This window comes from Myxine glutinosa, chromosome 8 (assembly GCF_964187855.1).
Source record: "Myxine glutinosa chromosome 8, kmMyxGlut1.1, whole genome shotgun sequence".
Taxonomy (NCBI): domain Eukaryota; kingdom Metazoa; phylum Chordata; class Myxini; order Myxiniformes; family Myxinidae; genus Myxine; species Myxine glutinosa.
Genome location: NC_136268.1, coordinates 32,924,807 through 32,939,145, shown reverse-complemented (window position 1 = coordinate 32,939,145; position 14,339 = coordinate 32,924,807). Strand labels below are relative to the sequence as shown.

General features: G+C 41.7%; 1 protein-coding gene across 1 annotated transcript in view; it reads right to left on the bottom strand.

Annotated features, from left to right (window-relative positions):
- Positions 1 to 14,339, bottom strand: part of LOC137432393 (splicing regulator ARVCF) — a 37,645-nt gene that overhangs the window by 12,159 nt on the left and 11,147 nt on the right. Inside the window, exons 4-8 of the mRNA XM_078783158.1 lie at positions 14,115 to 14,189; positions 6,875 to 7,097; positions 6,285 to 6,423; positions 2,302 to 2,620; positions 2,050 to 2,200 (exon numbers count right to left, since the gene is read on the bottom strand). Of these exons, the coding sequence (XP_078639284.1) occupies positions 2,050 to 2,200; positions 2,302 to 2,620; positions 6,285 to 6,423; positions 6,875 to 7,097; positions 14,115 to 14,189 (907 nt within the window). The remainder of the gene's footprint in view (positions 1 to 2,049; positions 2,201 to 2,301; positions 2,621 to 6,284; positions 6,424 to 6,874; positions 7,098 to 14,114; positions 14,190 to 14,339) is intronic.

Sequence of the window (14,339 nt, the reverse complement as noted above, 5' to 3'; positions counted from 1 at the left end):
TGTCAATCCACAGGCCGATCAACAATTTGATGCAGACAACAGACTGTGCCTCAAAGCAAAAGTTCCGATGTTTTTTATTCGTTTTCTTTTTCCTGGGGAGGAAGAGGGGGTTAGCGTGTGTGAGGAGGGGGGATTACTGCTGCCCCTTTTAACATCTTCAGACTGATGTAACTGTCTCGCAAGGAACGTGAAGGATACCTATTTGAATATAAAATATATTTTATACATTTAAATGGTCATAACTGATATTTTCAAAAGTGTTGTAATGAAACGTTACAATTGATTTGGTTTGCGTTGTTGCCAGATGTAACGTTCAACATCTCGCATTTACATAGTAAGATATGGTGAGGGTATGGATCGCAAAACACATGAAGGTTACGTAAATGCGGCCCTCGTTGGCGAATAAATTGAGAATTCCTGACTTCTCCGGTTTGGGGATTAGGTGGAAGGGACGTCGTTCTCCTCCTTCCCCCTAAACCTTGAACGTTATCACATGCATAGCCCATAACGTCATTGTACAAGCCAAGTTGACTTTGTGATAAAGCAAGTACTGAATAACGAAGGGATAAGATTAAATAGAATTCGATCAATAACAAGTGCACCATGTTCATCTCCACTTTGCTATGGAGGTCAAAAATACAAAAGAGTGACTTCTGACTCCCAACACCTCCACAAAATTAAGAAGAAAGTATTAAAACGGAATTATAAACCAACATGCAAGAGAAAAATCCAAACGATTTATGGAGAAAATAAAAATAAAAACTCACTTTTTAAACATTACCATCGATCGTCAACAGTAACAGAGTGCAACATATGTTTTAATAAACTTGTTTTTCTTGATACTTAACCCATTAAAATTAATGTATGGATCACATAATTAGAAGGAAAAGCTGAATTGGCATTGATGTGCCACCCATGCTTAATTTAATTGCCACAACAAGAAATGATATCACATCATATAATTGTGGTATATCCAGTACACTGGGGTAAAAGGACTTGCTAGGAGATCAACAATTCAAACAATTTGCTTGCAAACGCTCAATACGCACCACAGCCAAATTAAATAAATACATAAAAATAAACAAGAAGATTATTGTGTGCAACACGAGAAGGTTGTGCTGATACAGGGTGGCCCAAAAGTCAGTTGTTTACCAAGATTACCATTGTTTTAAGCAAAGTAACTGCATCAGACGGCACAGATACAACTTGGACAACTGTTTATTTGTAGCAAAATTACAGGTTGGAGTCAAAACGTCATGATTGAAGAAATAAATAATACAATTCATCTCGGCAAACCACGTTTTGGGCCATCCCTCGTCGATCCCACAAACGAAGTTTTGGGCCATCCCTCGTCGATCCCACAAACGAAGTTTTGGGCCATCCCTCGTCGATCCCACAAACGAAGTTTTGGGCCATCCCTCGTCGATCCCACAAACGAAGTTTTGGGCCATCCCTCGTCGATCCCTCAAAGTTTTGGGCCATCCATTGTCTCTCCTATAAACTACGTTTTGGGCCATCCTTCACATATTGGCCATCGCTCGTCTCTCCTCTAAACCAAGTTTTAGGGATCCCTCACCTATCCTATAAACTACGTTTTGGGCCATCCGTCCATTCCTCCTTTTTTCTTTTCTTTTTTAGACTGGGATAGAGGTTTTTTTTGCAGATGTGCCAGTGGATTACTCTGCATACCTGATTGTCCTCTGTGTACAGCTGTTGTGATACGAGTTGTTTTTATATCCTGAGAAAAGGTGATTGGTGCTTTTTCTACCTTGCAGAACCTACACTTGTCCAATTGACTCAATCCTGCCATATTCTTGAAGCCATTGGTGTAATGTCCTTGACCTTGGGCATTGATTATGGTCCCAGTTAAGCTGACCTCTTCTTAGCAACTCCAGTGAGCCCTTTTTGTCTATCCCCAATCTGTCCAGCTCGTTTGATATTTTTGCCACTCCGTAGAGGGGAAGTGCAGCAACGACTGGCAATTTATGTAACCATGTAATCCACACAGATGGCCCAATAAAGATAAGCGAGAAGGAAAAAAGCCGATACCAGTAGCAACGTCCTGTAACGAAGGATCGTCTGTTTGTCGGAGCAAACGTAGCAGGGCGATTACACCATCGCAGTCACGAACCGCCAGCTTATTCTGCACATTGGTGCCAAAGCACATATTTCGCAGAGCACCACAGGCATTACGCTGAACCTGCAAACATCCCACTTGGTAATCAACTTTTAAAAGGTAGGACATCAGTCAAAACAAACAAAAACTTGAATACATTACCAATGCTCCACTTCTCTCTGTACCTCAAATACAGGGCTGTCAAGCAAGGAAACTAGTGCGTGAATGCCCCTCAGCTGACGTACAGCAGTCTTGGCATCTTCATTCCCATAACAAGCATGCTGAAGGAATGCGGCTGCATTTGCTGCAACTCTAGGCTCACCACCTGAAACCAGAAGGCCAACCACCTCGGCGAGGCCTGGTGAGCGACCCGCACGCCGACCAGTTGATGCAGAGTTGTGTCGCCCATCCCACTTGTCAAGGCTGACTGCACTGGCACGATCATGTCGGGGAAGAGAGTAGAGACTGGGGTTTTGATACGTGTCAAGGAGTGTGTCGAAGGATCTGTGGTGAAAAGATCATCATTAATTAGGAGGGGGTGCAGGGTGGGTGTGTCAAAGAGCGGCAGCAAGAAAATAAAGAAGAAAATTAATTCCTCTGCACGATCTCAACATTTAGAATACAGCAAGTTCTCCTACAACGTCACTTCCAACAATGTCATTTCGCTATAATGTTGCGAACCGATAAGGTAATACCTTTCTAACAATGTCACGATGTTTTCATCTAACGCCGGTTCACTTTTATTTTGAAGTGAATTTCTGTTAAATATCATGACGTGGAGGCATTGTGGAAGGTGGCTTCTGCTCCATCCTCCTCCTCCTCCTCCTCCTTCTCCTTCTCGCAATAGGCCACTCCCACAAGCTCCATCCACAAAGAGGTGAGTAATGTATTTCACTTTACAGGTTACATTTTTTGTTAATTATACGTACTAGGGCATTGCCCGTACGTGGGTGCCCGTTCCTTGCCCAAAAAAAAAAAAAACGCTACCCGTACGCTCTACCCCGCCCGTACGCCCGTAAACAAAAAATAACAACGCTCTTCGCTTCCGCCCTTCGCTCTGACTGAATTGGGAGAAATAATGCGCATAAGAAATCGAATTACGTACCGTAATGGCGGTCAGCTCGTAACGCGCACACTGTCCGGAAGTTCGCATATCGCATATCTATCTATCTATCTATTAATGCCCATTTATTCAATTATCGCCAACTTATTTTGGCTTTTTGCAATTTAATCGCAAGGAAAAGTAGAAAGAGAAGAGGGAAAAAAAGAAAAGCCTTGCCTTGCTGCAAACAGCTGCTGCAAACAACAACAACATGGAAGGCTGCACTGTCCGGAAGTTGGCATATCGCAGTTACGATTATTTTAGTGTTAATGGCCAATTATTCAATTAGCGCCAACGTATTTTGGCTGTTTGCAATTTAATCGCAAGGAAAAGTAGAAAGAGAAGAGGGAAAAAAAGAAAAGCCTTGCATTAACGCATTAACGCTTGCATTGCATTAACGGTTCGGCACACGTGATAGCTCGCTGCTCTCTGATTGGTTGAAGCGTTTTTTGGACATAGCTCGGTAGGTACTTGTCCGATTAATTACAAACCTTGAAAAGGCACATCCTCGGGTCCCCAGCAATATACCTGGCAAGTTTCAAGTATATCGGACCCGTGGTTGTCGAGAAACAGCGGTCACAGACAAACACACAGACACACAGACACACAGACACACAGACACACAGACAGACACACAGAGATTGCTGGAATTATAGATAGATAATGTATTTATTTATTTATTTGGTATTTCATTTTATAATTGGAATGTTATTGAATGTAAATGTACAAAATATGCTTTTTTAGATTCAAAGGCATTTTAGTGCAAATAAAACATTCGACTTAGGACACATGAAATGGTATCTATATTAACTTAAATGGGAAAATTTTGTTTCCAGCAATGTTACACTTTTCTTGGACACTCATGCAAATTGGAGAACTTGCTGTGCAAATACAATTTACAAATAAGAACAATTACACATCAACTTTAGGCCATTCTTTTGTCTACAAAGTCTTAGCTCGTGGAAGGGCAAGGAGAAAGAAAAAAATGTCTATGTACTGACAAAGCAAGACCACAATCAGACCAGCAGTTGGACACAAGGGGTGCATTAATCAACATCAAACCATCAAGTGAAAGTTCTGTGCCCTGCTCATGCGGCCTTTTATCACAAAGGAGAGTTGCAATTTGCACTCGCAAGCATACAAGACCCACCGCTTCCCTGATCGCCGACAGGAATACCAATTTTTGCTGCGATGGCTAATCCACGGGGCAAGAACAAAAAAAGGATTCCTGGGATTGCAGGGATTACAAGCATCGCAAGTAGGCGTTTGCAGTTTTGTCACATGTGCGCAAGTACCGACACACAAACCTTCCTTCCTGTTTTTTGTGTCACAAACCTTCCTGCGAGTTCCCTGAATCCACAATCTTTGGTTTCATTGAAATCCGTTGATCCGTTGTCATGTTAACAAAGAGGATTTCTGGGAGATCCCGCAGGGATTAACCAGTCGCAAGTTGGCATTTGCAGTTTTGCTACCCCGTTGCATTCATTGCGAAATTGTTCCACGTGACAATGGAAATACAGCATGATCATGATGCATCATCCCTAATCCTTTAAACCATCCAACCAGGTGACACTTTAAACAACACCTTCAATGAACACCTGAGCATTGCCATTATCAAACTTTTCCTACACCTGTGCCGTCTCTTAGAACATCGCCAAAAGTCCAAAAATACATCGATCTTAGAAAGACGAGAATTTCTGATACAAGCACTATTTAAAACTTCTGCAAATTTGGCAGAATTTTAACTCCACCCTCTCAGTTCCATTCATCCCAGTTTCCTGAACTTCCTGAGCATCAGCCATCTTCCCCCGCTTCACACATCCTCTCAGAACAGAGGTATTCAATAACTATACAACAGCTAAGCAGTAGGTCTATCTTTCCCTGCACTTGGAGAAAGTAGAGCATATCAAAGACTTTGTATTTGTGGCACGGCATCTCAGGAAATGCTTCATTAGTAGTGAGGATCAGGTCAGATTTCATGAGGTCATGAGAAACTGCATTAATTGAGTCACTTGAATGTCAGAAGAGAAAATGCAAAACACTACCAGAGTACCAGCAATGTGGACCTGTGGGACTTCAATTGATGTGGATGAGGTAGCGATGATAAAAATGCAAAAGTATCACCGTGGGGAACTGACGGTTGGTTATTTACTGACATTGCCGACGGTTATTTCTGAGAACATTTTAAAATAAATTACCTGAACTTGATGTGAAACCCTCACCCACTCCCCACTCCTTTTCAGCTTCTTATAGGGGGTGTTTCCTGATGAGGAGCACAACCCCATGAAACCTTAATGTTCTGGTGTGGCATACCAAATTTGGTCCACATAGGACATGCAGTTGTGAGAAAAACATGTTACAATGAATATGAGGGATAAGGGGAGGATATACAGCCATGGGGAGCACAACTTAAGGTTAAGGGCCTGGTCATGATGCCACATGGCCAGTTTAGTCTGGACCTGTCTGGAGGTTTCCAAGAAGATTTTTGAATGAAATACCATTTGGGGCAAAACCCCACCTTTTACTCCCTTTATAGGGGGGCACATCCAGATGGGGACCACAACCCCACAAGACCTTGCTGTCCTGATGTGTCCCACCAAAGTTGGTCCAGAATCGGTCAGGTAGTTTGTGAGAACATGTTTTCGTCAAATGTTAACGGACGCACGTACGGAGGGACGGCTGGACACCGGGATTTCAGAGAAATAACCAAAAATGATGTTTCTTTCATACATGAGATTTTTGGCAAGTTGGATTCATACGACACAAAGTACAGACCTAAGGTGTCTGCAGCAATGATAAACATTGTCCTAACAATATTTCACTAGGCCTGAGATGTCTGCATTAGGGTGTATGCAAGGTGGACACAATCTCCTCCAGTTGCACCAATTGGAGATCAGCTTAGTCTTCAGCACAAGACATGAAACAAACCAGAATTACCAAATACACCGTTTTAAAGCACAAACATTGCTGGAATAATCCCGTCACTAAAAAACCAAACAAACCTCGTCGAAGAAGAATAGTACACCAAAGTTCATCGTTCACCCCACCATGACAACCCCTATATACCTGTATGGCCACGCCCGATCTTGCTGCCTTGTCCCAACTCCTGACCACGAAGCATCCGAACCAGAGGGTCCACGCCTCATGTCCATTGTAGCATAATGGTTGTAACCATCGTAGTTATTGTAACTCTCCTGACGAGGAGCTGCTGGACAAAGTAATCACTAAATAACTTGTTACGAACCAATTAAACTTCCCAGCAGCAATACGGCACACAGCAAGGTCACCCAATGATTGCAAAAACAAATCACCATCATAATTAATGTTTTTAACATAAATTGCAACTGAAAACCAAATAGGCCAATTTTTAAACTTGGGTTCCTGAAAGAAAATGATAAGTTTGACAATAGAAGATATAAAAACGAAATGAAAGATAAATCTCTTATTTAAAGGTGCAAACGTATTTACAAACGACAAAACAGCACAAGCAACACAATGATGATTGGATTGCCAAATATCTCGCAACAGACACCGAACCCTGACCAACCAATACATGATAAACCCACGGAACTGACATGTACACAATCAGGTTACAAACAAAGTGAAATATTTTAGGCAAAATAATAAGCAAAGGACATTTAACACTTTCAACTCACCCCCCCAGTACTCCCCCTGTGGTCTGTATCCCTCATCACGCCGACCTCCACGGGACAAGCTATAGTAGGCGGCAGGAGATTGACCCCCAGCGCAGGAACGCCCGCCACCAGCATCACGCCTGGGGTCCAGCGTATGGCTGTACCCGGATGCCAGGAAGGCATCGACACGAGAGGGAGGGTGAGCATCCCTGCGAATCAGAGGTCGAGCTGTCAAAGGTTCACACTAGGGGTGTTGGAGGGAGAAAAGGGGGGTTAAAAAAATAATAATAATAATAATAAATAATAAAAAGAGTTCAAAGTAGACAAGATTTTTAAATGCCTTGCAACTAAAGAAGACAGCATCAGGCTTTTTGAGTATCATTTTCATCTGAGTATCACTGTGCGTAACGTGTTAAGCAACCAGTTTCATCAAGGATGTTCAAGTTCATTGCACCTCATGAGGATAATCTGAACGCATTTCAAAATTGCACGGATTAAACCAAACGATGAAATGCCGAAATATTTTCGATTGCCACCAAAAAAGGCAAGCACAGTTGCAAAAGCACGTTTAATGCTTTTACCACCTAATCATGCTAACGAGACGAATCAAAGTCACCGGATGGACAATCACATGCCTGACTATGGATAAACCAAGCCGACACGTTGGAAACCCAATCCATCAAGCATCCGTGGATCGTGGCTCTTCATCAGCTGCAGCTTTTCTGCTCCAATAGCATAATATTCAACCACAGGATATACTGCACTATATTTTACCATTTATTAACCATCTAGTAAAGTGTTTTAATTCCTGCACGTTTAACAGCACTATTGAAATAAAACAAATTAGAAATGAAAATTAATTTGAGATGTGCAAGAAGTGATCTTCTCATCATCTCTCCCTGTTGAGACTGCAGTTACCCAAGTCTGTCTTGGGCCCAGTCCCAGTCATAATCTTCATCAACCATCTAATTCGCTGGAAAATACATCCTTTCGCTAACAACGCCACCCATTCCTAAAAACATCCTTCAGATAGGAAAGCAGCAGACGCTTGCCTCTACGCAGACTTTCACAGAATGAAGAGCCGGTCCCAACACTTGGAACAGGCCTTTCAATCCTGGCAATCTTTCTTGGCTTGGTCATGATGCCAAGAAACCATAATCATCAACCATGATCTTTCTTGGACAAACCACATCAGTTAGCCGACCAAAAGAGCCACCCCAATGGGCATCCTCTGGCATGCCAAATCCAAACTCCCAACATAAATGCCTCCATGTGCAGTTTGATGGAGTAGTGTGTGACACATTTGTGCTGGTACCCCTGGCTCATACTTTTCACATAATGAGTAGGAGACCAAGGCCCTCAAAAATCGTTGGAATCTGGCATATTACTCCAACATCAAAGGATGGTGGCCTGTCTACTAATGCCTCCTTTATGGTCTTGCACCTTCTTCTTTTTTTTTTAGGATACAAGATCGAGGCTCGTGTAAAAGATACCATTAATCACAAAAAAAAAAAAAACGGACACATAAAAAAAACGTATAATAAAGGGAGCGGGAGAGAGAGGGAAGCACACAAGTACAACAGCAAATAACAGGGACATTGGGAGATCTGTGGGAGGGAGGGGGCTTGGGGAGAGGAGGCATAGGAAGGGGAGTAGGTGGGAGAGGTATAAAACACATGGACACCGTTTTATACCTCTGTTTTTATACCCTCTGTGTATTGTTCCCCTCACTTACACACCATCAGCAAGCAAGCAACTTCAGGTGAAACTCCCAAAATGCAGGTCCACTGCTCACCTCGATTCATTTGTTATTCTTTTTCTCTCACCTCTGAAACAAACTTCCTCAGCCTGTTCAAACTCATTCTTTCCTCCAATTCTTCAATATGGATATTCACCTCCTCCTCTGGTCACCCCCCCCCCCCCCCCCCCACCCCAATCCACATCCATCTTAGCTCATCCCTTCCTTTCCAGGTTAGTGTGTTTTCTCCCCTATCCCTCCACTCACCTTTGCATTCCTGCATTGGAGCTTCTTTCCCACTCAGTCACCCCTCTGCCCACAACCCCTTACTCCCCTCACATTCTTTCTCCAAATATCCTTGTTTTGTCCTTCTCCCTTCTGTTGGTGTGTTTCCTTGCTTTACACTGTGTTCTAACTCTTCCAGGAGCCTCAACTTTATATACAACTAGAGCAAAGCCGATGGCACGGCATCATAAATCCACAAGCTTCCCATCTAAAGCAAAGTTGAAAGATGGCAAAAAGTTTCACCAGGAATTATCCCATATCAAATTTTTTGAGTTTAATTTTTTTTTTCCCGTTTTAACCCCCTGTGACCTAAGTCCCCACTCCTGAGGGGGTCAAATCCAAAGAAATCGTTACACGTTATATGTGTCTCCCAATGTTGACTGCATATACAAAGTTTCATTTAAAAAACGTTTATAAATGTGCCCATAATTGCATTTCTCCGTATCTGACGCTTTGACTCCACCCAGGAATCGGAGCCAAAAATGATGCTGCTCTTGCACCTTCTTGCCATATAGTGATCACAACTACCAAGTTTGGTGAATTTCTGCCCAACCATTTAGGAGATGGTGTGACAGACGGAAAGATAGAGATGGAGCTGATTAAAATATCCCCCCCCCCCCCTTATTCCCCCCATCCTCCCCTTTGTAAGGTGTGGGGATAAATAAATAAAAACTGCATTGGCTAGGAAGAAGGAAGAGCTCAAGCAATTTGTGCACAAGAAATTAGCACTTCATACATGTCTAACGAGTGAGAAATAGTGCATGCAAAACAAAATGCACCCGCACCAACTCCATTACACTGGAATGACAAGCAGCAAACCCCTTCTTTATGGCATCACCATCCCATGGTGTGTTTTTGACAAGGATTTGAACAGTCATTGAAAGTAACAAGGGTGCAATCCATGGCTGCTGGTAATTTTATTTCCAAATGAAAACTGACATTTCACAGGAATAAAACAGCAATTTCCTCCAACAGCTACAAATGAATAAAAATAAAATGACCGATTCACTCAATCCTATACAATTTACCCTTTTACTGTCTGGATTCCAAGTGGAGTGGACGAGAGTCATCAACTAATAAAACTTTGAAAGCAAATTATACATCAGATATCTCGCACAGGCAACGATTCTTTTTTAAATGTTTTATCACAACGATACACAATATCCCTAGTCCCTGTCTTTTACGTTAAATAATGAAAAATGAGGGACTTGGGTGGCATGTTTATTTGCATGTACCTATATGCCCAATTCCTGGTAGATTGGTCTTTTAAATACAGGAACGATTTGGGAGATTTGTATCAAATCCATAATTCAGCAGCACAAGTCTAATTGCCAAAATCTATTTGTGACGTTAGGAAAAAATCTTACAAATTATACTCGTGTGATAAAAGTCTTAATTGAGTTTTTCCTCTTAATCAGGCCATTATCAAATGCTGAGAGAAAGAAGGTGATTAAAGCAAAAATGGAAAGATTAAAGCAAATCATGCGATTATCACGAGTAAATCAGGTATATTTTGTAAAGGTTTGAAAAACCACTCACAAAATAGAAGCAGAAACATACTGCAAACTAGATGGTATTCATAGAACACTTACCCGGCGCAGTCAACTTGGTGTGAGCCAACTCTTCTATTTTTGAACGTTTCTTTTTTTTTTGATCCAATATGGCTGCCAGACCACGTGAGCGAGGACATAAATTGATATTCTCTCAATAATTGTTGCATAGATCATGCTCAATAAATTTCAAACTGATCAGACCAAGCGTTGTCGCTGTCAAATTATGACGTCATAATTAGGGCACCAATTACGTCATCGTTAACAACACCTATTCCCCATATGGAGTTATTTACAATGAGCCATGTTTCAATTTTTAAAATGCTGACATGGCACACACTTTACTTTTCTGAAATGGACACAAATGATATTTTCGTCAAAAATCGTCGGAATTTCGCCAAATCTGTTTTGGTCGTGTATTAATATACCTCAGCGATTGACAAATCTGAAATCAGAATTTTATTCGAGGTCAAAATGACCCCGTGAGGTCGCTCTGTACTTTGCCTGCTCGTCATGTGCAGTGTGATAATTAATTCCATGCCCACTAAAGAAGACTTCTTCTTCACGCAATAACAACTTCTAGCTTCCAGACCGTACATCCAATCATCTTGAAATTTTGCACACTTTTTACACTTCATTACCTCCACTATAATATAAAGTTTCACGTCGATCAATGAAGCGGTTCAAGAGTTATAAAAAATTTTATATTTTCGTTTATCTATATCTGCCAAACCACGTCACCAATCGCAAATTCCAAAAGGTCATTTTAGTAGACTGTTATGCTGAACATCTGTGAAGTTTCCCCTCGATAGGATCAAAAAGGAGGGAGGAGCTAGGTTTTAAAAGTTTATGCTTAAAAACGTCAACTCCGAAACCATGTGACGCATGACGTCATGCTGGCTGACATTTTTTTGTTCGTCATGGGTATGCAATCCTGCCTGCAAACTTTGGCCTCAATCTGTTGTCGTTTTGGAGAAAATTGGAGCTTAGTATTTTTTCAGGCTATTCACTCAAAACAATATGGCATCCGAACCACGTGATTTACGACATCATCTTTTTTTTTTTTTTTTCCTCCACCAATTTATGCCAACATGACCCTCCATAAATTTCATCTTGATCGATGAAGTTTTGTACTTGTCGAATTATGTCGTCATAATGGAGGTACCTATGACATCATTAACTTTTTATTCCCCATGGAGAGTTCTTTACAATGAGCCATGTCTCAATTTTTTCTATGCAGCGCTTTGAGATGGAGGTGCAAAGTTTTTTGTTTTTTCCAAGATGGCGCCCATACCACGTGACCTATGGCATCATAATTGTCATTAAAACATTTATACAAGAGGAGGTGCTCCTATGGTTAAAATGTATTGGCAGATCAAAAAATAAACAAATAAATAAATTAGTCGGACCAACCGTTGCAGAGAAAAGCATACTCGCGTTCTGTGCAGTCAAACAAACATACGGACCCAAGTTCAATACCCTTTCCTCTGGCGAGGGTAAATATCATGCTATATCTAGTTTTTAGACCCATCTCTCAATGGTGAAGAACCACCTTAACAACTAGTATCTGGATTTTCTCCTTAGCATAATACAAATTTGAAGACGAAAATGGGAATTTTGCACATTTGTTGGATAACTGGAAGGAAAGGTCTACAGGATTAGGTTTGTGTTATTGCTTTAGAAGCTTCCGAAGTGGCATTTATTACTTTGTTTTATCATGAACTTTGGATCTGGAATGTCTACGACACGTTTTCAATGAGTTTGTGAAAATAATTGTCAAAATGAACACGAGTAACACAATGTGAGGAATGCACGTTGGTTCACACAATGGCATTAAATGTGTCACATGGACATCGATCACTAAAAGGAGAAGCGTCCATCCGTTTGTCACACTTCATTCTGAAAGTTTCCTGCTGTTGCAGAATAACAGCTCGAACGCGCTCTTCGACGTCATGACGTCGACCAATATGCCTCCACCCACATTACATTATACATACTTGGACCAAGTTTGATTTAAATCCCTTCAGCTGTTCTCAAGCATCACATTTTACCTGACATGACCTGACCTTTAACCTTTAACCTCATGATGGTGAAATCTAATCAGTTCATCTTCACATCATAATATATACTTTTACCAAAAAAAAAAAAAAAAAAATTCTATACTTTTACCAAGTTTGGTCAAAATCCCATCACAAGTTCACAAGTTAGTGTGGTGACAGAAATTTTACCTAATGGGACCTCTGACCAACCTCTTGACCCCATAATCATAATGAAGTATACGTAACTTACACCACTTATAAATACATACTTGTATCAAGTTTGACTTGGATCGCTTCAGCCGTTCTTCAGTTATCACGTTAACGAAAACCTATCATGGACGGACGACCCAAAAAAACACGTCTCCAGCAACTTTGTCAGTGGAGGCATAAAAATGGTACTGTTGGAAAGCTAATGGTCAACTTACTCGAATAAAAAACTGACATCCGGTTTTTTTGAATAAATAGTCAAAACACATGGAAGAGACCATGACCAAAACCAAAAGAGACCAAAACAAAAAAGACCAAAACCTGATCAACAGATCAGGACATAGACAAAAACATGATGCAAAACTCACATGCATGGGGTGGATAAAATTGATACAGAAGGAAACTCCAAGGAGGGAAAACAGGAAAAGTTAAAGGAGAGGAGGGATTTGGGTGGGTGGGGGGGGGGGGGTTAACGAGAGTTAAAATGATCATAGTTTAGGATTGGGGATGATCTGAGATGAACAGCTGTCTTCAAGACCTGGAGCGAAGAATGAGAATGAAGGGGATGTGGAAGTTGATTCCACAGGTGGGGAAAAACCAGGAACAAATGAGTGGAGGTGAGCAGTGATCCTGGATTTAGGTAGTTCAACTAGAATGGGGTTGATGATGGACCGCATGCTCCCTGCAGAAACCTGGGTGGAACAAAGCATGGAAAGAACAGAAAGGAGCCAGTAGAAGGCAGACCACCGATCTCTCTGCGATGGCAAAATGGTAGGCCCATACTCAGCTTCATCGCGGGAGATTCCAATAATCTTAAAGGCCTTGGTTTCCAAGGCATTAAGCTGAGCAAGATGTGAGGCAGGGGTGCCAGCCCAGAGGGGAGAGAAGTACTCCATAAAGCTGTGGATGAAGGCCTTGTAGGTGGATAGGAGTGCAAGTGTGCCAAGGAAGGACTTTGTACAACTGAGGATGCCCAGTCGGCGGCTGGCTTTGGAGGCCAATTTTGAAATGAGGTTTGCCCAAAAAAGATCATGGCTGATAGTGAGACCCAGGAGTTTGAACGATTTAACTTTTTCATGAGGATTGTTATGAAAGTAGATGGGAAGGTTTTCCAGACGGTGCTCTCAGAGAGAAATCTCAGAGATTTTGTAGAGTGTGAGATTTGTCTGGATTGAAAGACTGGTCTGGTTTAATCATACAAATGCCTGTTTTGAAAGCCCATCTTTCAAAGAGGGAGGAGGAAGAAGCAGGACTTGCTGCTTTGACGTAGCGGTTCCAGCCCCCTCCCCCGTCCCCACCGCCCCTCCCCCCATCCCCCCATCCCAACACCCCACCCAACGAGAAATTAGACTAAAATCGGCAACCTTAATTTTCTCCACACGGCTTATTGCACCACAGCCCAAAGCCAAAAACTTTTCTCATAACATAACAAAACTCCGCACCTTCAGTGGCTCTCGTCGAGGCATGCTGTTTATCTTCATTCGTTCCATTGTCAATTGCAGATCACAATCGAGCTCCTGTGTGATGAAATCAAAGCCATTTAGGTTTAGAAAAATAATTGATAACAAAAAAATTTTTTTTTAAACAACAAAAAAATGTTGAACCCATTACAACAGTATGGAGTCGTCGATGAAAGCTGCAGTTCAAAGCTCCCTTTTTCAGATAGC